Source organism: Ictidomys tridecemlineatus, unplaced genomic scaffold (genome assembly GCF_052094955.1).
Source record: "Ictidomys tridecemlineatus isolate mIctTri1 unplaced genomic scaffold, mIctTri1.hap1 Scaffold_48, whole genome shotgun sequence".
In the NCBI taxonomy this organism is placed as follows: Eukaryota; Metazoa; Chordata; class Mammalia; order Rodentia; family Sciuridae; genus Ictidomys; species Ictidomys tridecemlineatus.
The window spans coordinates 1,903,858-1,928,555 of record NW_027523119.1 but is presented as its reverse complement, the minus strand read 5'-3'; the positions used below and the strand labels follow the sequence as shown (position 1 = coordinate 1,928,555).

Sequence of the window (24,698 nt, the reverse complement as noted above, 5' to 3'; positions counted from 1 at the left end):
AATGTTTGGCCTTGGTACTCAAATTTGATCATTATACATCGTACATATCAAAACATCACACAGTATCTCATAAATATGATACCATTAAAAAATTGGCTTAGATCAGTACTGGTGACCATAGATGGATTTTTAACAGGAAATGACCTCAGAAGCATTTCCACTTATTAAAGTTAGTTTATTAGGTACAAAGAAATGAATCTGCAGAGGAAGTCATCAATAAATATAAAATACAGGTGAAACAGGGGGAGAGTTACAGACAACAGGGTCAGTGAGGATGTGGGAGGTGGCAGGGATGCCTCTCTGATGAGTCCATGGTTAAGGGGCTCAGCCTGTACACTGCCCAAGCTTGGAGGGTGTGCGTTCAGTGACAGGTCTTGAGGACACACATGATGCCGGATTCCTGAGGTTGCTCCCTATTTGCCATTTTTTGGTTTCTGCTCCTTCCTTCCCTCTGTTCTTGAATGGTTTTATTATAAATTTTCTATCCCAGCAGAACTTCTGAATGCCTCACCAGGGCTGGCAGTCCACTCCAAAGTGGAACTGCCAGTGTCTAGGGCATTCTCCATTATTCAAATTAAAGCTCTTGTAAATATTTTATGCAACCAGAAGGAAGGCAGAGTGGATACTGTCCCCCACATGAAATCCTGGACTTCTTGGAAAACTTCCAGAACCAATACAATAAATCAATAATGCAAAAGGCCTGCGAAAGCTTCTTTCCCACTGATTTTAGCTGTTACGATTTGGCCTGAGTCGTGCCCCAGAGATGCATACTTGATGCTCAGTTTCTCTTCTCCCATCTGGAATGAGAAAGCACACACTGATGCAGCACACCAGCTTGATCGGCTCCAGACCACAGTGAGGGGTCTGCAGTCACGTTGGGCAATCCCGGCTCACTGTGGCTCACTGTCCCGCATCCTCAAGGTTTGAGGACATGAGTGGGTTGTTCCAAAGCAAACTTTTCTGCTATCCTCCTCTTCTCCCTCTTCGATTTCCTCAGGGATCTCAAGTCTGTTTCCTCCTAATCTCTTTCCTTTATCCATGTCAGCGTTCCCTGTCCACTTCCATGCCCTTGCTGGCTCAAGGAAAAGGTAAGGGACATCTCCAGCCCAGCTGGACTCTGCATAATCAGGGAGATGAATGTGCACCTGCCCCCAGGTGCTCATTACAGGGGAAGGGAAAGCTGTGGGCCTGTGACATCTTCCCTCAGCTGGGAAGGGGGCTGAGTGTGGCCTATGGTTGGTTCCCAGATTCTCAGGGTGGGCTGTGGCTAGATAATTGAGACATATATTTCTTCAGACATTTTGTTTTACACATTTCTCATATTTTCCATGGAAATCTTTGCAACCTCTTTGGGAGATTGGGAGACTTCTGGGATAGGATTAGCAGTTCATGATAATCAGAACCAGCATATGTTTTTTTTCCTAAAGGAAAAAATAAATACCAAAATCTCATAAAGGTGACTTCACCTGGACTACCAGGATGGAGCTGGGAACTTAGAGGGGCAGGAGGGAAGTGACGGAGACATGGGCACTAGGAGCACTGTAAACAGTAAGAGCATTGGCTATTTGTAGGATAATTCAACTGATAATTCAAGGGCCCTGCAGAAGGCACTGGAGGGGCTGAGCTCACTCCTGCCTTTACAGTGCAGTATATTTACATTAAGCAGCAAAAAGACATCCCTGTACTGCAAAATGGAAGTGAGACGTGACATCTCACTCCCCGGAGGCTGTGCGGCACTGTCCGGGTATGGGCACACACTACTTCCTCTAAGATGCATCGTTTATAAGGCATTATTTGGTTTGATTTTGCAGTTGGTGCAATGAGAATATAAAGTCATGCCAATAAGAAGCTTTTGTGACTGCTTAGGACTTTGGGACCACCTACAAACTAAGGACGCTCTAAAAATGGTTAAGAATCTAGGAAGGGCCAGCTGCAAGCATATTTACAGTCACAGGATAGACACAATGGAGTGGGGCAGGGCTCTGTCTGTACAGACAAATGCCAAGATACATTTTAAGTAATGGAGAAATAGTGGTTGTCTTTAAAAATATTACTGAAATAACTCAAAGTGGACTAAAATGTTGCTTTAAAGCCCATGCAAACCATGTATTTACAATAAATAAGTGCTCCTTTCAGAGCCTGTATGTCGACTGAATTCAGCTTGAGTATGGTGGGGCCTGACATGTTCATCCTGTGACATGGAACCCCTGGTCTTGGCTTCATCCATCTTCTCACAGGAGTGTCTTTAGAGATAACTGCGGAAACATGACAGAAGATTACCAGGTGGGGTTAGAAAACTCACTGCACCCAAGGGTGGGAAACACAGCTTTTCCTCATTCACACAGGACCACCAAGGCTGGGAAGATGGTCCCATCATGTGTAAGGAGAGGTTTTTTTTATCCCAAGGGGTCATGGTGGCAAACGAGATGGGGCATGAAGTTGATGTGTGGCAACCTAAAATTCTGACTTATGAACATTTAGAAGAGACCTAGAACCAGCAGTTGACTGTGCAGGAAGTTCATGAAAAGCCAAGAACATGCTGGAGATGCCAGGTCAGGGCAAGGGAAAATTGGGAAAGGAAGTCAGACCCTCAGACTTCCAGCCCAGCATCCATTAAGGAGAGAGTACTCCCCGGGCACTGTGTGCTGGCTAGAGCCCACTGGTTTCTCTGGGCGATGCTTTGTGTCTCACTGCAGTAAAAATGATTGAAGATGATCTCTAGAGATCTCAGTGGGATTTCCAATGAGACTTTTAATCCATCCTTGACTGGACTGTCATGGGCAGAGACAAAAGCATCAGTCTGGGGTGATTTAGGTTTGTGCCTGTCATGAGATTGGAGACCAGATACTGCATAATGTCCCACCTAGCCTTGCCCCGTTGATGGTGAGGAAGGCTCTTCTCAGTGATATATAGTGTTAGGAGCACCAGAGGAAGGTCAGAAGGTCTGGGCATGTGACCTTTGACAAACCCATTAGCCTCTGGAGCCTAGTTTTCTCTTTTGTGTAAATGACATTGGGGTTGGGAGTGTAGCTCAGTGGTCAGGCACTTGCTTAGCCTATGTGAGTTCCTGGGTTTAATCCCCAGTACTGAAAAATAAAATGGCATTAAAAGTTTCTCTCCAGTTTGATCACAGGGTGATTAAAAGGATCAAATGAGATAACATGTACAAACCAACTAAAAACTGTAAAGAGCCATATAAATATATGAGACTATAATTATGATGATGATTCTATTTTGCTGATCACAAGAGCAATACATTCCTTGTAGAAATTATAGAAGTATACTAGGAAGAAAGTAAAAAGCAGTGATCATCTTCTATGGGCAATGTCTACACTGGACCATTTTGCAGGGCTGCATGGAATGTGCAGGAAGGTGATCTGAGATGGAAGGCATGAGATTCCTGAAAGCCAGAGACACGGGGCAAGTGAGGGAGAACAGACTCGCTCAGCTTTTGTCATATGTGAATGTCTTAATTTCTTCCTCACTTCTAAAGGACAGTTTTGCCAAATATAGGATTCTAGGTTGACAGTTTTTTTTCTTTTTAATACTTTCAATATATTAGCTTACTTGTCCTCTCCAAAGTTCTGATGAGAAATCTGCCAATAACCTTCCTGAGGATACCTGGTATGTGACAAATTGATTCTCTTGTTGCTTTTGAGATACTCTGTTCTTCAGAAGTTTTGTTACAGAGTGCCTTGATGTTAGTCTCTTTATGTTCATCTTCTTGGAGTTTAGTGAGCTTTTTGAATGTTTTTATTCATGCCTCTAATCAAATTTGTAAAGTTTCTTCAAACATTCTTTCTGTGTCCCTCTTGTCTCCCTGAAAACACCTGATGGTGTCCCATAGCTCTGACAGGTTCTGTTCACTTTTAATGTTTTTTCCTTCTGGTCTTCAGACTTAATAATTTTGACTCTCCTTTCTTCTAGTTCACTGATTCTGTTTTTCTGCTGCCTCAAATCTGCCTTTCATTTTCTCTAGTGAATTTTTCATTTCAGTTGTATTTTTTTCAGCATCAGAATTTGTTTTCTTTGTCTTTACTGATATTTCCATTTTGTTCATACATCATTTGCTTGAATTTATCCACATCTTCCTTTACATTTTTGAGCAACTTTAAGACAGTTGCCTTTTGGGCTGGGGCTGGAGCTCAGGGTAGGGCACTCGCTTAGTATGTGTGAGGCCCTGGGTTCGATCCTCAGCACCACATAAAAATAAAATAAAGGTATTATGTCCATCTACTATTTTTAAAAAAGCCAGTTTCCATTTATTTATTTATTTACTTACTTTCTGTAGGGTGGATTGAATCTAGGGGCATGTTACCACTGAGCTACATCCCTAACCCTTTTTTAATCTTTTTTTTTTTTTGAGACAGGTTCTAACTAAGCTGCTAGAGCATCACTAAGTTGCTGAGGCTGGCTTTGAACTTGCTATCCTTTCATCTTAGCCTCCCAAATTGTTGGGATTACAGGGACGTGCCACCATGCCCAGCATGAACATTTTTAAGACTGCTGTTTTAAACTCTTTGTCTAATAGATCTGCCATCAACCTTTTTTCAAAGATACTTTTATTGTTGTTGAATGGTCTTCACTTTTCTACTTCTTTATGTAATTTGTGATTTTCTTTTATGTTGTTGGGAATGATATCTGAATCAAACAGTGCCATAACACTAGAAAGCAGATCCTCTTCCTTCCTCAGAATTTGCTAAAAGTATTTATTATCATTTTAATTTTATTCTATTGTATTTTTCTTATTTTTTTGCATGTTATCTCTATGCCAAGAATCAGCTTGAGGTGTAAATTTAAGGTCTTCTCAGGTCTTTCTGGAGCCTATGCCTTTTCTCTTGAACATACGTGATTACTTCCTAATTTCCCCTACATATGAAGTTGCTTTCAAACAGCTTGGTCTTTAACGTTTGGATTCCAAAAGTAGAAACAGTAAAATGAAGGGAAGAAAAAAATTCTCCTGGAGGTTGCTTCAGCCAGAAGGAGAGAGATCTGCAGTGGTGGGAAGAGGTGCAGGGGGGATGCCACCTCTTTACCTGCACCCACGTTTTCGGAAGCAACAGTGGGCAATCAAAGCCCAGATCCCCAAAGTGTGGAGGATGGGGATATTTTTTTTTCCCTTTGCCCTTCTTGGCTCCCCCAAACTGTGTGCAAGTTACTCCAAGAACACATGCATAGCTGCCTGCCATGGGGCTGGTTGGGGGGATGCTCAGCAGCTACTGGTACAAGCTGAAAGTGCCTAAAATCAATTCTGATTTAGTCTACAAGCATCCCCTGGATCTTGCAAGACTTCAATGGACCCCAGAGTTCTACACAGAGTTCCATACAAAATCCAACAGATGGGTTTTGCCAGTGCAATTGTTGTTCAGGTGGGGAGACAGATTCCTGGTGTGTCTTATTCTATCATCCTCTCAGAATCCCCTCCACCTAGTAACAATTCTGTGCATATTATTCCTCTCTTCTTTCTTTTTTATGTGCATATGCTTCTTTAACTACAGTTGTATACCTATTTTGAACCTATGATCATCTGAGAATGGATATTGCTATTCCTGGGTTAGCTGAGGTTAGAGAAGGGAAATGCTTGTTTGCCAGAGGAAGTACCTACCGCCTGTCCCAGGGACTACCCTGGCTTTTGGGAATCGAGGTCCTTCCTTCTTAGGTCACTTTCCTTCACATTCCATCCCGCTGTGGGATGGCCTGGTGTACCAGCAAGCCAGCCTGTTGTCTGTCACACAGAACCCTGAAACAGGACGAGGCCAGAGTAGGACTGTACATGTTTTCAAAGAAACAAAGGACTTTTAAACCTGAGACTTCATTTTGTACAGTGAGAGATGTCACCTCTGCCCAGGTTAGAAGACACTTCTAAGTTGCATGGGGTGCGAGCAAGGGCATTTCTTCCAAGACTGTCTTAGCACAAAAGCACCCGTGTGGTCTCCCCCTTGGCCTTGTCAATTTCCTATAGCCAAAGGACTTGGCTTGTGATTCAGTCTGGCCAAAATCAATTATAATATCGATGGAGGAAAAAGCTCTAAGGGTACCAAAAGGAGCCATGTATTCTATAGGTGAGAGAGAACACTGAAATAGATTTTATAAATGCTACAGGGTTTTTCTCACAGGTTTCTCAAACTATGCTACTCAGGGAAGAATGGGCAGGGACTGGGGTGATGACAGCAGAATGAGTCCAAAGGGGGTTCTGAGTGGCTCAACTTGCTTCTGCATTTGGTAGTGATTCTGGGGGCCCCTTCCATGCTTCAGCTCTTGAATTCTAAGTGTTCCTTTCTGGCTTGAAACAAAGCCACGCCAAAATGGCTTTCCACGAAGAAAACGAGTGTGAGGAAGGCTGCCCAGCTGTTGAGCCTTTCCGTGCTCCCCAGGAGAATCTCCTTGAGGGCTATTTACCTGAGCATTTCTGCCTTTGTTGTCATCTGGGCTCTGTCCAGCTGCCTCTGTCTGGAGCCAGGGACCAGGTGTGCGGCCTGAGAGAAACAAGGAAGATCTCATCATTGATTGGACTGGGGAAGGTTGGGCCCACTCCACCAAGAAACCCGCTCAGCCAGCACTTTCACACCACAAAGGAACCCAGGGCAAGCTGAGCCTGGAAACCTAAGACCACTGGGCTCCTGGCCCTGGACTGTGCTTCCGCCCCACCCTTAAAGCCACAGACCACAGACACAGGGTCGTCATGTCCATGCTGCAAGGACAGCACCTTGTGAGGCCCATCATCTTTAAGCTTGTTAGCACTTCCTGACTCATGGCTCACCACAACCTTTCGCTACACTCATCTACAGTGTACCAGTCACCATGCCAGGATCAGTTAGACCCATGTCCCAAACTCCCCAGGACAGTCCAGGTTGCTGTGCTACTTAAAAAACAGCGTGAAATGAAGAATCAATGATCAAGAATTATTTATAATATTGAAAAACTGATAATAACCTGTGTTCAACCAAAGGTTCTAGGTAATCTAGGGTTCAGTATCATATAATGGTGTATGAAGCAGCTGTCTTTTTAAAAAGTCTTGATTTGGAGGAACTAAATTGTTTAAAATAGAACAGTCTTGATTATTTTTAAAATTCACTAAAAACACAGTTAATAATTGGAAATGTTTCTTCTTGAGTAGAATTATGATTTTTTAAAATTCCTGTGAATAAATACTTCTGAATTTTCTACCATGAGCATATATAAACCATTGGGACAATTTTGTATGGTACAGTTTTAAAAATGAACTATCACTCAGAAGGGTCTCTGAAACTTAACAAAACATTAATAAATGGGCACTGTAACTTTCATTAAAACATTTTTTTAAATTAATGAGTGCACTGGGTTTAGAATAAAGATATTTTGGAGCAAATGATGTAGGGAATCTAGGATTTTTGAGACAGTTTGAGTAAAAGTAAAAAGGTACTGACAGCCCCTGATCTGATTCTCTATGAGAAGACAGCCTTGGGAATGACTATTTTTAATTTTCAGAAACTCCTGTCCACTACAGAAAAATCTTCTAGGTCTGGGTTTCACAATCCAGGCTTTATTAACATTTTGGGCTCTATGATTCTTTGTGGTGAGGCCATCCTCTGTGATGTAGGGCATTTAACAGCAGAACTGGTCTCTCTGTTACTAGGTGCCAGTCACACTTCTGCCCCAGGCCCATGCCCAATTGTTAACTCAAACCCGGACTCTAGACATGATTGACTGGTCCCTGGGGGCCAACATCTCACCATTTGAAGACCATTAGGTAATAAAACAGGCTTCCTCAGGTAAACAGCTCTCCCTAGTTTTGTTACAGATGCCTGGAAACAAGAGCAGAGAGGTTAAAGGATAATCAGTGAGTTCTCCATAAAATAGAAAGAACAACTCTGGCCTTAGTGCAAAGAGAAATTTCACTGGTGCCAGAAGTGAGTAGTCGGGACATCGACAGGGTTAGAGAGAGTGCTTTGGATTTAAAAATGGCTTTGAAGGGATTTCCCCTTATAAAATGTCACTAGAACCTTCTGGAATTCATCAAATGGGGCCATTCTGCAGAAACTGTCTATCACACCAGCTATTCCCCATGGAAAGGTATTTCATATTCATCCAAACTACAGTTTTCAAACTTTTGGTACTGGAGCTCAGAGTAAGAAATCCTTTTACATCTCTTCCCCATCTCCATCCAGCCCCTACTGCACTGGCAGAGCCCACAGAGTGAATGCTGCTGCCTTTGCTGCGATCTCCTGCAAACTGAGGGCTCTGCTTTCCTGCTAATGCAGCTGTGGCCCTGAGGAACATTTGAACAGCAGTCCTGGTGCACACTTCTCTGCATTATGAGATTGAAAGAGGAATGTCTGTGCCAGGGCTGACAGAGCAGGACCCAGGGCCAAGCTGGCTTTCAGCCCCTTGTTTTTCTTCATGAGCAAACCAAGCTTGCCTTGTATCTTTCTCCAGCCATAGCCACATTTTCATATTAGGAAAAAAGAAAATCCATTCTGTAGCTAAGTGACATGAGGATAAATATGTAGGACTTGGAGAGTGTCCAGAAAGGATTTAGAAATTTGGCTGGCCATTAAGGCAGGGCCTCTGGAGATTCTTCTACCAGCCTTGGATTGCAATTCCTGGGAGCTGGAAGGTGGGCTTGGGAAAGGCAGACTCGTGTGAAGAGCAGACCTAACCATCAGTGCAGGGCCAACGGTCTGCCTAACTTCAGTCCACCATGGCAGGAAAGTGAGGAGGCAATGGGCCGAGACGCAAGGATCACTCTGGACGTGGAGCAGAGACCTGAACTAGCCCTGACCAGGGCAGCAGAGGCAGGCCACTGTACTCTGCCTTGGTTTCTCCAGCTGTACATGAAGCCATATGACCCACAAAGGGCCTTCTCGTAATCTCTAAGTGAAGGAAATGACAGGTTCCATTGGATCTAAACCTTCCATCTGTTTTTTCTCTCCTTTCCCACTGTCACTGCCATCATAGAACTGGTGGGCACAGAAGACTCATCATCCCTTTGAGCATATCTCATCTGGACTAAGCCCAAGCTAAGAGAGGTCACCCTACACGCCATATGCCTCCCTTCTTGCACAGGTACATGGACCTATGGGTAGGCTAATCTTCTTCTTTCTCCCCAAAATTTGCAATCTAAAAGTTTCAATGATTACTAAAAGCAGTATTCATTTACCAAAATAATTTAGACAACACAGACAAGCACTGAGTGACAATCACTTCATATTTTGGTGTATTTCTAATCTATTCCTCTAATTGATCAAACTCTCTTTTTCTCCCTCAACACACAAGTTAATTTAATTTAATTTTTTAAAATTTAAGTTATAAGCAGGACACAGAGCCACACAATGGTAATCCTAGTAGTTCAGGAGACTGAGGCAGGAGAATCCCAAGTTCAAAGCCACAGCAATTTAGTGAGGCCCTAAGCAACTCAGAGAGACCCTGTCTCAAAATTAAAAAAAAAAAAGGCTGGGGATGTGGCGGCTCAGTGGTTAAGCATCCCTGGGTTTAATCCCAGAACAACAACAACAACAACAACAACAAAATAGATCGTATTTATTTTTGTGTACTTTTTTGGTATTATTTTATTCATTCAAGATGGTGTTGATGTTTTCTCAATGTGCTAAATATTTGGTAACATTGTTTTAATGTTTTTCTGGTGTTCCATCTTGTGGCTCTGCTTTAATTTTTTGGAGTTTTGTGATATTTCCAATTTTTTTATTCTGTAAATGGTTGAGCAATGTATACATGAGTGAGCTATTTTATTCAACAAGTATTTACTGAGTGCATGTCTGACTCCATTCTGAGAGCTGGAGATGGGCTAGTGCATAAAATTGGTGCCTTCTCTGCCATTCAAGTCTTACCATTCACGGGGGAAGACAGACAAGGGGCAGGTAAACACATCACATGTCAGCAGGCGATAAAATACCTTGAAGACTATTAAAAAAGAGTGTGAAGAGAATAAAAAGTGATGGGCCAGAGAGACCTACTATTTTACATCAGTCAAGGATTGTCTGATAAGGTACTGCTGTGGACTGAACTGTGTCCCCCCTTCTCAAATTCACATGTGGAAATCTCAATACTAGTGTGATGGTATTGGCAGATGTGCTTTTGGGAGGTAATCAGGGTTAGATGAGGTCATGTGGGTGGGTCCCCCGATGGGATAAGTGTCCTCATACTAGAAAGTGGTTCTTCCTCTTTGCCATGTCAGTAGAGTGAGAAGGTGGCTCTCAAACTCTTTGACAGAGTTTCCTCTGTCAAAGCAGGACACTAAATCAGCCAGCACCTAATCTTTTCAGCTTCTAGACTGTGAGAAAATACACGTCTGTTAAGCCAGCCAGTCTATGGTATTTTGTTTTGGCAGCCTGAGATGATAGACAGGTACCATTTGATCCACAGGAAGTAGAGAATGAGTCTGTGGCTATCTGAGAAAATGTCTCATACCTAAGGAAAAGCAGATGCAAAGAACCCAGAGGCAGAATTGTGCTTTGAATGTTCTATAAATTGAGGTGGTGGTAGAGCAATTAAGGTGGAAGGAGAGTGGTTCAAGATGAGAGGGACAGTTCATGTAGGTCTTATGAACCATGATAAAAATTTCTCATTGCTTTGGAGCAAGATGAGAATTTACTGGAGGCTGTGGGGTAGAGGGCAGCTTGGTTGGGCTTGGGCTTTAGACACATCAATTGTGCTACAGTGGGAAGCAGGGAAACCTATTAACAGGTTCCTGAGGTAATTTGGGAAAGAAATGCTTAGGCCAGGGTTGTGGTGGAAGAAGAGGTGAGAGAGATCAGATTCTAGATGCATTTCACTGGAAGATGCCCTAGAGTTTACTGCTAAGTTTAATGTGGGAGAAGAGAAAGAAACTGAAAATGATTCTGAGGTTTTTGGTATTAAAAAATAATGGAGGAGCCTCAGAGTTCAGGGGAAGTAGAAAGGAGAAGGAGAGCTGTTGGAAAATCTTAAGTGGGAGAAGAGCTTTGGAAGATGGGGTTGTACACTACCCTGATGCCTCTGAGTATCGGATTTGGCAAGGGGGAGGTCGACTGGTGGCCTTGATAACAACTCTTGCCATGGTAGGGAGGGGAGAAGGACTGGGAGGACTCAGCAGGATAGAGAACAGGAGGAGAGGAAGTGAGACAGGGAGACATGCTGGCTCTAAGAGTAGCAGAGAAGGCTCAGGGAAAGAGTAGATCAAGGGACAGATTTTACAGACATCAAAGCACCTTTGCAGATTTAGAGAAATAAAGAAATGCCCAGGAAAGACAGAAGTTGTGGTGAAGGAGTAGGAGGCTGGAAGACAGTTTATGAAGGGCTGTGGTTGACAGTAACAAAAAAAGCTCACTGGGGCAGAGGGTCCTGCCCAACCTCCCACCACAAAGGCAGAAATAATTACTCTCCCCCTGAGGTATGCTTTTTCTATGAATTCTCTCAGCTTTGGAACATCTCATCCTTTAATTTCTGTGACATGATCCACCCTATACTGCTAAAGTCATTGCAGTGCCTAGCAGAGAAGTTGCACGGCTCCTGAAAATAATGGTGGCCAAGTTTTACTTTAAACATAAAATAATTTTTTTCAAAGAGGAGTTGGACTTCAATGAGATACCACTTTACACTCACTAGACTGTCTACTATGAAATGAAATTAAAATTTAAAACTGAAAAATCAGGGTAGATAAGGTCGGAGAAAAACTGGAACCCTTATGTGCTTTTGGTGAAAATGTAAAATGGTGGAGCTGCTATGGGAACTAGTATGGAGGTTCCTCAACCAATTAAAAATAGAAATTACCATACAACCTAGCCATTCTACTTTAAGATATATACCCTCAGAGAATTTGAAATCCGGTGTCGGGAGTTGCCACATAGGAGCTGAGCGTCCCCTAGCTTTGATTGATAGGAATGTAGAGAGATGTGGCAAGCGGCCATGGGTTGTGTGTGTGAGCTGTGAGCATTTTCAACACACAAGCAGACTGGACTGATGATGCAGCTCTGTCTGGGCTGTGCACAGATGTGTCTCTTTCACTTGTTCTGCCTTTGATCATCACACAGCACATGAGATAGGTGTGGTCTTCCAAGATGTCAGTCAACCTGCTGACCTGGGAGATGTCGCAAAGCTAGATTTAGCCCCCTGAAACCTGACCCTTTGCTTCATTTGAATGGATTCTTCCCAATAAAACTGGGTTTGAGGTGTGCGCTTTCTCTTTCTTGCCAGCCTTGCCTCCTTTGTGGGAACTAGGGCAGAAGAGTCATCATAAAACCCAAAGAAAAAGGTATTTCTGTGTCATTATTTCATGCCAGCCCAATTCACGTGGAGTGACCCTGACTGGTTTAGTTGTATGCCATGACAATCAGAGTCTTAAGGAGACATTTGTTTACCTCTGTTCATAGCAGTAAATATTTTCAATAGCTAAAATGTGGCAGAACCCAATCATCCAGTGAATAGATAAATAAAATGTGGTATTTGTGTTTGTATGTGTGTGTATGTATACATACATACATAATGGAACATTATTCTGCCTTAAAAAGGAAGGACATTCTGACATAAATTACATAGATGAAATTCGAGGACATCATGCTAAGTGAAATCAGCCTGTAACAAAAAGCAAATTGTGTATGGTTCTGCTTATAGGAAGTACTTAGAGTATTCAAAATCATAGAGACAGAAAGTAGAATGGTGCTTGCCAGGAGCCAGGGGGAGAGGGAAACATGGAGTTATTAATCCATGGGTGTAGAGTTTTGGTTTTACAAGATGAAAAGTATCCTGGAGTTTGAAACATCTTCACCACCTCAAAAGGAAACTCCACATCCATTAGCCATCATTCCTCATTTTCCAACCCTCAGTCCCTGGAATGCCTAATCTAACTTTCTGACTCTATGGATTTGCCTATTTTTGACATTTCATATAAATGGTATCTTACAACTGTGATTGTTCTATTTGGTTTCTTTAACTTAGCATAATGTTTTCAAGCATCATTAATTGCTAAATCATATCTCATTACAGGATGATCATGCATTGTCCATCAATTCATCAGTAATTTTCACATTTTGGTGATTGTGAATTATGCCGCTATGAATGTTTCTGCACAGCATTCATAGTGTAGTGTTTTGTTTGAAGACTAGCTGAAAATTCTTTTGGGTCTATATCCAGGAGAGGAATTGATGGGTCATGCTATAGGTTGGATCTGGAAAGTCCCCCAAAGGCCCATGTCTTCAAGGCTTGGTCCTCAGTCTGTGGTGCTCTTATAGTTTGGTGGAGACCTTTAAGGGGTAGAATCTAGTGGGAAGTCTTAGGTTATGGGGGTGTACCCTTAAAGGGGACTATGGACCCTAGTCTTGTTCTCTCTTTTGATCCCTGGCTGGCCCAAGCTTTGCTCCACCATCTGCACAAGATACTGCCTTACCACAAACCCAAAAGCACTGGGCCAGTCAACAACCATGGACTGAAACCTCTGAAATTGTAAGCCAAATAATCTTTTCTCTCTTTAATCGATTATTTTGGTTATTGTATTACAATAAAGGAAGAGTGACTAACACAGGTCATATGTTTTATATTTAAATCATTGAAGAACCTAATGCATCACTAAAATATTTAAATAACTAGACAAAATCATCTTACCAATGGGAAAATAGAATAGTCATTAATTGCAGAGCAGAGACAGCAAATACAGCCATTGGAAAAGCTAAATATTAGGGCATTTGTGTACTCTGTTATGTATGTACTTTAGCATGCATGCGTCCTAGAAGAAAGGGGAGAGAAAACAAGCAGGATGAGACAGAGTGAGCACTGCCACACCTGAGCATGAGAACCCATGTGTCTCACAGAAACAACACTGACTCCTGGACCATGAAGACTCCCATATCTTGGGGAACCAGTTCAATAGCGAGGAGAGGAAAACTGTACGGAGAAATGTGATCACACTAACATCATTAACAAGGCTCTCCCCTGTGATTCACAAGAATGGCAAGAATATGCTCATTTAATTTTGAGAGAATCTCCCGAAGTACTTCATGTCCACTGATGCCACATCAATTGAAAATAGTTACCTTATTTTTGAAATTGCAATTTCACTTTCTTGTCTGTAAGATGTCAGTTCATTTAGCAGACATTTTTTTTTCTGTTCCTTTCTGAGCAGCAGGGCATTACTTTTGAGGTGGGCACTGATGCGAACATTTCTCTTGCAATGGGGCATAGAGCACAGATTGTCAGCTGTGCCCTGCTGGGCATGGTGAGTCGGGCCCAGGACTATAGCTCTCCAATTCTCAGGCATCATGGGCAGTATGAAGTCTACCATTGCCAACTTCCTAAGTCATGCCCAACAAGAAAGGGAACCCCTAAGTCTTCATCTGAAACCTTTTTTTCCCACCAGATTATTATGCTTATTTTACAAAATGAGAAAAGGGATATTATTGAGTGACACTCCCCAACTTGTCACCTATGCCAGCCTGTGTATCCTTACTCAATCAGGCACCTTATGCCTAAAGTACCATGGGGGACTTATGGTTCCTAAATGCACCATGCTATCATGCTCTCTCCTGGGCATGTGTAAACAGTGTCCTCTCTCTAGGCCACTGTGACCACACCTTCTACTCCTTCCCCTTAATGCCCCTAACACTCCAGTCATTAAGACGTTGTCATGTACGGCAGCTAGCTTCTCACTCATCTTTCAGGAGTGTGCATGGCGGAGGGTGGTGTGGGGACCTTGCTTCTTACTCTGCAGCCTTTGGTGTCTGCAGGGTGCCTGCTGTGCAAGGGCAGTGTGGACACATTTGCTGAACTGAGCAGGAATGTGAGGTGAGACCAGTGCAGCACCTGCCTTCTCCAACTGCTGGCTTTTCAGTCTTTTTCTTTTTTTTAAGAGAGAGAGAGAGAGAGAGAGAGAGAGAGAGAGAGAGAGAGAGAGAGAGAGAGAATGAATTTCAATTTTTATTTTTTAGTTTTTTCGGCGGACACAACATCTTTGTTTGTGTGGTGCTAAGAATCAAACCCGGGCAGCACGCATGCCAGGCGAGCCCCTCTTCAGTCTTTTTAAAGGGATGTGATTTCTCCCCCATCCGCCTTTATAACAATCCACTCCCTTTCTCTCAAGTCAGAAAACTGGTATTTACCTGTGATTAAAAGAGGACACAAGGCCCCTCTCTCTGACAGGCAGTCCCACAGCCAGAAAAGGGAACTCTGTCCAGGCTGGTGCTGAGAGCCCTCTGCCCTGACCAGAGCAGGCTGAGCACCTCTGCTCCTCTGCAGAAGGGACCTCACCAAGGCCCCTCTGAGAGGACAGGGCCACTGAACCTGGTCCCCGATTCCTGGTCTCAAGCTAGCCTTGGACTCTGATGACTTTTCATTAGGGTGCTCAGGTGAGTGGGACAGGGTCCTTACTTAGGCAACAGGGTAGGCACACATCCAACTCTCACCCCATCCTGTTGAATCTGCTGCCTCCTGCCACCCGTTGTCCAGTCCAGCTGGCTCAGCACCACACAAGAATTGGCTCAGTTTAACCAGCGAGCAGCGACAGTGTGGTAGTACCCCACCCTCGCTTTTCTCTCACTTCCCTGCTGTTTCAGCCTCAGTCTCTTCCTCTCTTCTCACGGCTGAACAGGTGAGCTGAGTTAAAGCCTCTCTTGGAGCCTGACCACACTGTCCAGTCAGCAGAAGGCCTTCTCCTGGCTGAGTCTCAACCTAGACTGTACACCAGAATCACCTGGCAGCTTTCAAAAATAGTGACATCTGGGTCTTACCCTGGCTATTTTGATGAGAGGCAGCGTGGAGTTCAGGACTTTTAAAAACTCCTAGGTCATTCCAGTAGGTAGCCAGCCATAGTTGAGAACCACTGGCCTAAGGATATTTTCCATTGCATGATTTGTCAGAATTCTGAATTGGGGGAAATTCTATTTCTTTCCCAGTTCAGTCCCTGTATCCCATTTCAGTGTTCTCTGCGGGCGTTCAGCTCCCTAGCCAAAAGTCCCAGGAGGAAAGGGATATGTGGTAAATTTAGGCATCCAAATCTGATGTCAGTTAACCCTGGTGTTGTGCAAAAAACAAAAATAAAAACAAAATCTCCAAATGAACTCTTATGTGCAAGGACAAATACATGTTCTGATTAAGTATAAACACACTGTATCCTTGCATCAGGACAGTAAAATCATGATGTCACCCTTCAGGCAGTTTCTGGTCAATCAATGCACACCGAGCACCTACCTTAGGAGTGTCAGGAAAAGCCAGAAGTCTTGTCAAGGTAGTACTTACTTCGGGGGACCTTTCTGGGGTAAATCTTCTGGCATGGTTTGTATTCATCCAGAGGGGGAAAGTCTTCCACAGAATGGACCATGAATTTAGACTCGAAGTCATCTGCACATGTGGGAAATGGTAAAGTTTAGTTGGGTTACAGGCAGGCCCCATGCTGGATCGCTCCAGGAGAACACACATCACTCTAAGCAAATGCACTGCGTTCTGCTTGCCTGCTCTGTGCAAAGGTGTTGATTCCCCCCAAGACATCCATCCACATTTCAAGTTTTACTGCTTGGCTGGGAGGAGGGAAAGTAGAGTGAGACCAGCAGTGATTTCCCATCACCCACCAAACTACTCCAACCAACATCTTAAGGAAGCTCCTAAGGGAGCAGAAGTGAGCTCCTGGGGAGAAAAGAGGAGTGTTCCTGTCTCCCTTTCCTGGGCTGACTCCTGTCTTTTGAGCTGGGGCTTATGTCTGACCATAGCCTAGCACACAGAAGAGGGGCAGAGGTGTTGCAGTCACATCCAACTCCAGGTGCCTTTAACTTCCTACCTCCATAGTTTTGCTCCAATTGTCCCCCTACCTCATGGGCCTTCCACCCACTCCTTGCCCTTATCCAAATCACTCTGGTCTCTCTGGTCTCCATGGAGAGAGACAGACATACACACAAAGAGAGAATTTAAATGCTGGTTTTCTTTTGGTTCTCTAATCTGAGTCAGGAGTCTAAGAGTAGGCCCTGGAACTATCCAGAAAGTGGTGAAAGAAACCCTATTTCACAGGCTCTGTAGGCTGTCCTGTATTTGTGTGAGCCCACAGTTCACTGGGAAGCATGTAAGCTCTCTCCAGGAGCCAGGAGAAATCACTTCCTTACTGGCACAGTCCCCTAGGTGTGCACCTGCTTACCGGTGATGTGCATGCTTCCATTCCGCAGCTGACCTCTGGGCTGCTGGGTGGGGGTCCAGGCAGGGTTCTGCTGGCTCTTGCTTGAAAGCTCTGTGGTGGGTGATCTTGCAGGAGGTGCTGGACGTGGATTTAGCTTTCCCCTACTGGTCCCTTTTGGGGAAGATGACAGGGCATTAGGAATAGGGACAGTGATGTTATAACTCTATGTGAGAGATTAGACGTTTAGATTTCTGGATATAATATGATATAGTGATTAAAAGGGCAACTGCTTGAGCCAAACTGAGAATGAATCACAGTTCTCTCATTGGCACGAATAACAGGTTCTTTGTGCCTTAGTTTTCTTACCCAAAAATGGGAATGCTAGGACACATACCTCCTAGGGTTGAGAGGAATAAATGAGTTGATTTCAGTCAAGTGGAATACATTAAGTGCTTGACAGTTGTGATAATATTAATGATGACCCTCATTATAAGATGGTGCAGACCTCTGGGCATGGTAGGGCATGCCTGTAATCCCAGTGGCTTGAGAGGCTGAGTCAGGAGGATTGTTTGTTCAAATCCAGCCTCAGGAAAAGCAATATGTTAAGCGACTCAGCGAGACCCTGTCTCTAAATAAAATACAAAATAGGACTGGAGATGTGGCTCAGTGGTTGAGTGCCCCTGAGTTCAATCCCAAGTAACTCCCACCCAAGAAAGATGGTACAGCTCAAGGAATAGCCCCACTGCAGAGTGATAGGAACAGCAAAGGTAGTTGCTAGGTGAGGGCCCAGAGGGAGGCCAGAAGAATGGGTTGTAGGGGCATGTTCCTACCCTCAAATTCTGCTCCCACTGAGTTCTGCCCCCACCAGCTCTTCTGCATTGCAATCTGCTTATTCTCCTTCAGTTCCAACCTAGATCCTTCCCGACCACCAAGGCCCAACTCAAATCCAACCTACACCCTCAAGCCTTCTCTGGTCAATGGCCAGAGGCTCCTCCCTCCTCTCCCTGTGCTATTCTGTGTGACCCTTGGCAGTCAACAGCCCAGTGTCCTGGCTCCTCACTACAGGTACCCCACTGCTGCTTATTTCCTCAATGACATTGCCACCATCACTCTGCCGGTACACCACCATTCCCGGTGCTACTTGCTTACAATTACAACTTCTTTCCCTTCTCCCAAGTTGAGCTGAAGTAGAAGTTACCCCTATTTTATATGTGAAATCAAGTTTCACATCCAAAGACACCAAGGGAGAGGCCAGGCAAGCCTTCTGGAGCAGGTGGGGGTTCCAGCAGCAGCAGCAGCAGCAGCAGCAGCAGCAGCAGCAGAGTGGTGCCCTCTGAGCTCCTGCTTTCCCTGCAGGGTCTGCCCAAAGAGACTGTCCCAGGCTTCTTTCTCTCACTCTTCTCTTCCTAGGCACCTAGGAGTTATTTGATCATACAAGGAGACTAAAGGGCTAAAGAGACTGCTGATCCTCCTCTGGATGGAAACTTGCCCCTCCTTGTGGGAAAGGAGAAGGAAGGAAGAAAAATACAGGCTGCCGCCCCAACCACGCGCAGGCCCTCACAGCACAGTTACAGCAATGCCCTGTGAAAGGTGCTGTCATTATTCCTATTTGTCAGAGTAAATAAAAAAAAAAAACACAAGATAAAACAAAACAAAACAAACAAGCAACTGGCATCAGATTACACAGGAGTATGCAGGGAACCCAGGATCTAAACTCAAATCTCTCCAAATCCAAAACATGCTTTTCTTTCCACTCCATCATGGACATTTAAAATCACAGATACCAGAGGGGCTCACCACTCACAATGCCGGGCCTCCTGGTGACCAGTCAGTTGAAAGAAGAATGATTAAAACCTTATCTCTTCTGATCAACAGTCTTAAAAATATCCTTGCCCTTTGTGCTAGGAATTCTCTCTTAAGAACCTATCCTTTAAAAAATATCCAAAGTGGGCCTGGGGTTGTGGCTCAGTGGTAGAGTGCTTGCCTTTCTTGCGTGAACCACTGGGTTTAATCGTCAGCACCACATAAGAAAAAAAATAAATTAATTAAAAAAATAAAAAATATCCAAAGTATGGACTAAAATCTCTATAAAAGTATTTCCTACGCTGTTATTCATAATAACAAAACCAGGGAATCAAATATATGTACCTATTATTATTTTAATTTACTTATACATTTTAATAATTTTACAAAACTGCTTTTAGTATAGTATTAAGTAAAAATACAAAATTGTAAGTACAAAATGGTATTAAGCATGTAAATGTACATGTATTCAGAAAAAAATGAAAATGACATCCAAATGACAGTTTTCATCTCTAGGCGATATTATTTCTATTTGCTCCACAATAAGCTGGCATTGTTTTTAATTTAAGGAAATACATTTAAGAAACTTTCTGCATCAAAAGATTTACTGACAGAACAAAAAATATGTGCATGGATATATGTGTGGGGGAGTTGTATATGTGTTAAGTGTGTATGTATGCGGGTGTGTGTATGGAGTACGCATTTATTAGGATGTTTGTGTGTAAGGCTGAGAGAGTGCTTGTAATTGTGTTTGAGTTGTGTGTGTAAATGCAGGTGTGTGTGTGGATGTGTGGTGGTACCTTTTGTGTGGAAAGGCGTCAACAGTGCATGAAGTCTACCACTACAGGGACCAGTGAAGTAAGTCACAAGCCATCAACACTTAATTCACAATCCTCTCTGCTCTGTAAATGAAGAATTATTTTTGCTTTTTGGCTAAAGATACAGACCCTGTTTTCTCCAGTCAGCTGAGAACCTGCCAAAAGGCAGAATGTGAATCCAATCTGCTGCAGGCCAGTGAAGATTCAGGCTGGGAGCCAGACTGGAATAATTCAGGAGAAGACTAAACCAGAGACCTGGGCTGGGAAACAAGCCCCACCCGAGGAGTAGATCTGGAGACTGAAAGTCCATAGTAAAAACAAAACTCTTCTCTAGAGCTCACTTGCTATTCCCTGTTCTAAGCACATCACGTACAAGGCCTCCATCTTTACAACAACTCCAGGAGGTAGAAAGATTGCTGTCCTCATCTTACAGAGAAGGACGCACAGACAGTTAAGTGGCTGTCCAGGGTCCCAGCCAGTGATGGCAAGAGGATCATGGCCAGAATCCCTCCCTTACCTTCTGCAAAATCTGGGACAAGTCTCCCAGTCCCCCTGGCCCTTGGTTTGCCTCTCTAAAATGAAAACTTCCAACAATAAAGTCCCATAGAGGGACAAGGTTCTACCCAGAGGCACTGAGTAGCTTTGGACTAAAACAATATTCTGTGATTGGAGTCATCCCACGGTTTGCACGGGGTTCCGCGGTCTGGGCTGCTTTACCTGGGCCTCTGCAGATCCTCCTCTTCTGCAGGAGTGGCTGAGGTCCCAGAGAGCCAGGTGGTGCGGGCAAGCCCTGCACGCTGGCCTTCTGCTGTTGGGCCTGGAAACTGGGAGACTTGGGGGGCAGCGGGAGAGGGGTTTCACTGCAGTTGTTAGCGCCTGGAAAGGGAGGCGCTGGCACCGAAGCCCTGGGCGAACAGGAAGCATACAGGGGGAGTGGGGGCGGCGGAGGTGGCGGTGGCGGCGGGGCGGGGGGGGGGGGCTCTGGCACCTCTTGCGTGGGGCTGGCAGGCTCCTCATTGAGTCCTGGATACCCACAGGGTGGGAGAAGAGGGAGAGGGGGCGGGATGTGCAAGAGGTGCAAGGGGGCCAGCTGAGGCCTCACTGCCTTGTCACTGAGTAGGGAGGCCAGGGGCAGAGGGGGTGGGGTCGGAGGAAGCGGCGGATGTGGAGGCGGAAGAGGGCAGGGGACAGTGGGTGCAATGGCAGGAGAGCTTCCTTTGGTCGGTAGGCCCGGTGGGGACACCAGTGCAGCCTTGGTGGGGGAAGAAGGTGGTAGAGGTGGAGGTAGGGGGTGAGGAGGTGGAGGTGGGGCGGGCACATTGAGGAGAGGAGGGACTATCCTGGCAGCGCCTTGGGCCTCAGAGGCATTGCCTAGCCTGGGAGATGCAGGGGGGTTAAGCGGGCCACTAATGGTTTTGGTGGGAAGCCGGGGAGAAGGTGCTCTTGAACCAGAGGCCTGTCCTGTCTTGCCACCTAGAAATGAAACAAATTCTGGGTTAGCTCAACAACAGAGAAAGGAAGAAGCTAAAGCGCATGGGTGGCACTTGGGACCAGCTGGATGAGTGCCAAGGTCCTTCTGAGCATCAAGGAGCTGACCTTCCAGACAAGCCCAGGTCAGACCCTAATCTTACTATTCTGTTCTCACCTGCCAATAGCCTTCTCATGTCCAGCCCAGGATGCAAGACCGCTCTGACCTGTGCCCTTCCTCATCTCAAGACCCCTCACATTCATCCACCTTTACCTGCCAGGTGCAGTTGCCCTTATGCTCTAGTTTGGATCCTTAGGTATACCAAGCCCAAACACCTGGCTAGGGAGGTTTTCCTCACTGCTAGCATTTTATGAACAAGGACATTCTTTGTTTCTATATTGCAAACATAAAATTCATGGTTCCCTAAATACATAAGGGAAATCAGCAGGGAAACACTTGTCCTCCACATTCCAGGTCCAATGACCTTGAACCCCCTAGTTACATGGCCTCTAGAAGTTCAAAGCCCTCTTTCCCAAAAACTTACTCTAATTTTCAAAGGGCTAGCTTTTTCCTGATCTCTGAATTTCTCATCCTCTATGTATCTCCTTCACCACATAATTTTTTAAAAACAAATATTTAGTTTTTAGTTGTAGTTGGACACAGTACTTTTATTTTATTTATTTATTTTCATGTGGTGCCTAGGATCAAACCCAGGGCCTCATACATGCTAGGCACATGCTCTACCACTGAGCCACAACCCCAGCCCAACCACATCACTGAAATCCAATAACTCTTAAACTCAGGGGTAACAACAAATTGCTCGTTTGTGCTTGCTGGACTTTATGGAGGACTGGGGTGGATATGGGGTCCTTGGAGGGAGCTCTGACTCTTGATACAACCTTGCACCACAGCGCTGATTCTCTTCTTCCCCCTCCGTTGCCTCTTGCTAATGAGAAAAAAATTCCTCTTCCTGCTTAATGCACTGAAGTTCTGCAATCATTGTTTAAATACGATTTTAAGAGAGGTCACTGTCAGAGGGACTGTCACTGTCCTTTCAGGAGGCATATTCAAATATTTATTCCAAATATAGTCCTCCCTTAAAGGAGGGAACACACTTTCCCCTATTTCACTACCCCTATATGATATATGGCAATATGTGGAAAACACTTGGAAAAATGCTTGCTTCTCACATATACAACTTCCTGGGTGCTGCAGCATAGGAGCAGCTTTTATTTCAGATTATAAACCCCAGTGTCTATTGAGGGGTTATGGAGTTTTTCATCCCATATGAATCTCCAGTGTTTCCCCAAACTGGTACAAATCATTCCTGAAGGACTTGATGTCAAAAGCCAGGCCAAAGGCATAGAAGAAGTGCCTCTGGGGGAAGAAGATAAGTGGGCAGGAGTATGGTGTTTGGGTTTTCGCACTGGTGGCCCTCGGGCTATGATGTGACAGTCACCTGGGCAAGACTACTACAGCTTGGTTGTATCCCTCTGTTGAAGATTTTCTTTGAGGAGATTCTGGAAGACATAAGACATATCTTTGTCGTGAGGAATTAACTTAATTTCAGGGGCCAGAACAGCTGGCTGCCTATGCCCAGGAGTAGAAAGCCCTACGTGATCTTTCCAGGGACAAGATCTATATTTTATATGATGTCTAGGGCAGGGATCAGCACAGAGAATCCAGCCTAAAAGTTCTGAAACCTGTTCCCATAGTACACAGAGATGATGACAGAAAACCCAGGCAGCTCCCTAAATAAGACAGCGTCTACCTAGATGCCCAGTTGCCAAGTGAAATTTAAAAGAATCATAAACTTAAAAAGCAGAACAGAGCCTACTCTTGAATAACCAATCCAAACTTTTTAAATGATTGAAAATATCATGAATCCAAGATTCAAAAACCCTGAAAGTGAGTCTGTTAAGAGTACAAAATCCTCTGCTTCCTGCTCATGTGGTGGAAGATCAGGTACCAGGAATATTTGGAGCCTGACAGTCCCTGGGTCAGTGATATACGTGGAGTTTATTCATCTTGTTGGCTAAAGAGCACAATAGTAGGAAAACACTTTTTTTTCTTATGATATATATATATGCCCAATTTGAATGCAAAAGTTTTAAAACATCCATTGCCCACTAAAGCATACATAACTGCAATGGACTGATTGTAATAATGGCCTCAATTACTCTCTCATGCCTAATTCTGTAATCTTTGAATATGATTGACTATTAACATAATCTTTTAATATGATTGAATATGATATCAAGAGATGAAGTCTATTTCCATATCTTTGTCACTTGCTTTGGATGTGATAGGAATTAACACTTCCTAGCCTTCCAAGTTACTTCTCAGTAGCTTCCAAGACTAAGTCTCAAGGGACTTTATACACATCTTCCTTTTATTTTGGAGCCTTGCCACCACCATGATAACAAGCCCTTGAGCAGCCTGCTGGAAACTGAGAGACCACATGGACTTGAGGTGAGTCAAGCCAGTGGTTACAGCTGAGGCCTCAGAGACAGGAAAAATAGGAGAAATCTAAGATAAAGGAAAGCCACCTACCTAACCTGCAGGTTTGCAGATGCTGAGGGAGTAGAGCTGAGATCATTCCACATTGCTAACCCACAGAATCATAAGCTAAATAATAAATGGTCATTTAAAACTCTTAAGTTTCTATGTTCTGTTACATAGCAATGCCTAATTGATACAATGAGTGAAAACCATTACAACTCATGCATCTCTAGTGAGTCCATAGTGAAGTCATTATGATGACCTATTATGATTTGCACCTTCTGTCTGGGCAATGCTAAATAATACAAATTGCTCTTCAATTATTAATTGAATAATTTAGTTAGGATGATGATTTGAAAGATTCCTCATGAACAATTCTGTGCTTTAGAAAGTTCCAGTGTTTAACTTCCCAAATACATGATCTCTAATATGACTGTTTATAAAACACATGTCCCTGGGCACATGTGGAACCAACTAGTCACATATGGATTTCCCAGTTGGTTCCATGAGTTAAGGAGATTTAGACTATGATGTAGCTAGTCCAAATTTTTCCTTACCTGCTACAACCTCTGCCCTGCTGGTCGCAACACAGGAAAGCCACCAGCGAAGAGATCTCCCAGGATTGGGGGTGTGTTTCCTCCTCGGGAGTTGGCAGAGCCTCCTCCTTCTTTGTTGCTTGCTTTTGAACCTTCAAAGAGAAGAGCAAGTGGTGAAGATGTGTGAGCAGAGCTGAGCAGTTCCTTCTTACTCTGGGGTTTCACACCGTCTCAGCAGTGTCCCATTGTCCTCTTTCCAGTGTCGCCCTTGCACTCAGCATCTTCCCCAGGTGCCCTCTGCCTTGATACTCCACAGACTCATGTGCCTATATATGTCTGCTCCCCTCTCCAGCCCTGTCAAAGAGCTAACCATTTGTGACCAACCACTCTGAAAGGCTACCAAACAAAGGAACCTGAATTCTACCCATTTGCTGAATGCTGATGGGGAATCAGCAGTACACTGCAAATTAGAAAACCTGAACATGGCAGGTGTAGAGTTGGTCGTA

The 24,698-nt window shown here is 44.2% G+C and overlaps 1 protein-coding gene across 1 annotated transcript; it reads right to left on the bottom strand.

Moving 5' to 3' along the window:
* Nucleotides 1–154: 154 nt before the first annotated feature.
* LOC144373750 (WAS/WASL-interacting protein family member 3-like) lies at nucleotides 155–24,676 on the bottom strand. The gene is made up of 8 exons (XM_078036763.1): nucleotides 24,669–24,676; nucleotides 24,214–24,344; nucleotides 20,404–21,159; nucleotides 17,087–17,236; nucleotides 16,201–16,302; nucleotides 7,713–7,784; nucleotides 6,400–6,476; nucleotides 155–2,255 (listed from the first exon to the last, which is right to left on the bottom strand). The coding sequence occupies exons 1-6, from the start codon at nucleotides 24,674–24,676 to the stop codon at nucleotides 7,726–7,728; spliced, it is 1,206 nt and encodes a 401-aa protein (XP_077892889.1). The 3' UTR covers nucleotides 155–2,255; nucleotides 6,400–6,476; nucleotides 7,713–7,725.
* Between the last annotated feature and the right edge of the window lie 22 nt (nucleotides 24,677–24,698).

What these genes read in the sequence shown, in the direction of transcription:
- LOC144373750 (XM_078036763.1), bottom strand. An exon ending in CAGGGCAGAGGTTGTAGCAG is followed by an intron (nt 21,160 to 24,213) that starts GTAAGGAAAAAT and finishes TTTCATTTCTAG; the next exon opens with GTGGCAAGACAGGACAGGCC. An exon ending in GAGGATCTGCAGAGGCCCAG is followed by an intron (nt 17,237 to 20,403) that starts GTAAAGCAGCCC and finishes CTTCCCCAAAAG; the next exon opens with GGACCAGTAGGGGAAAGCTA.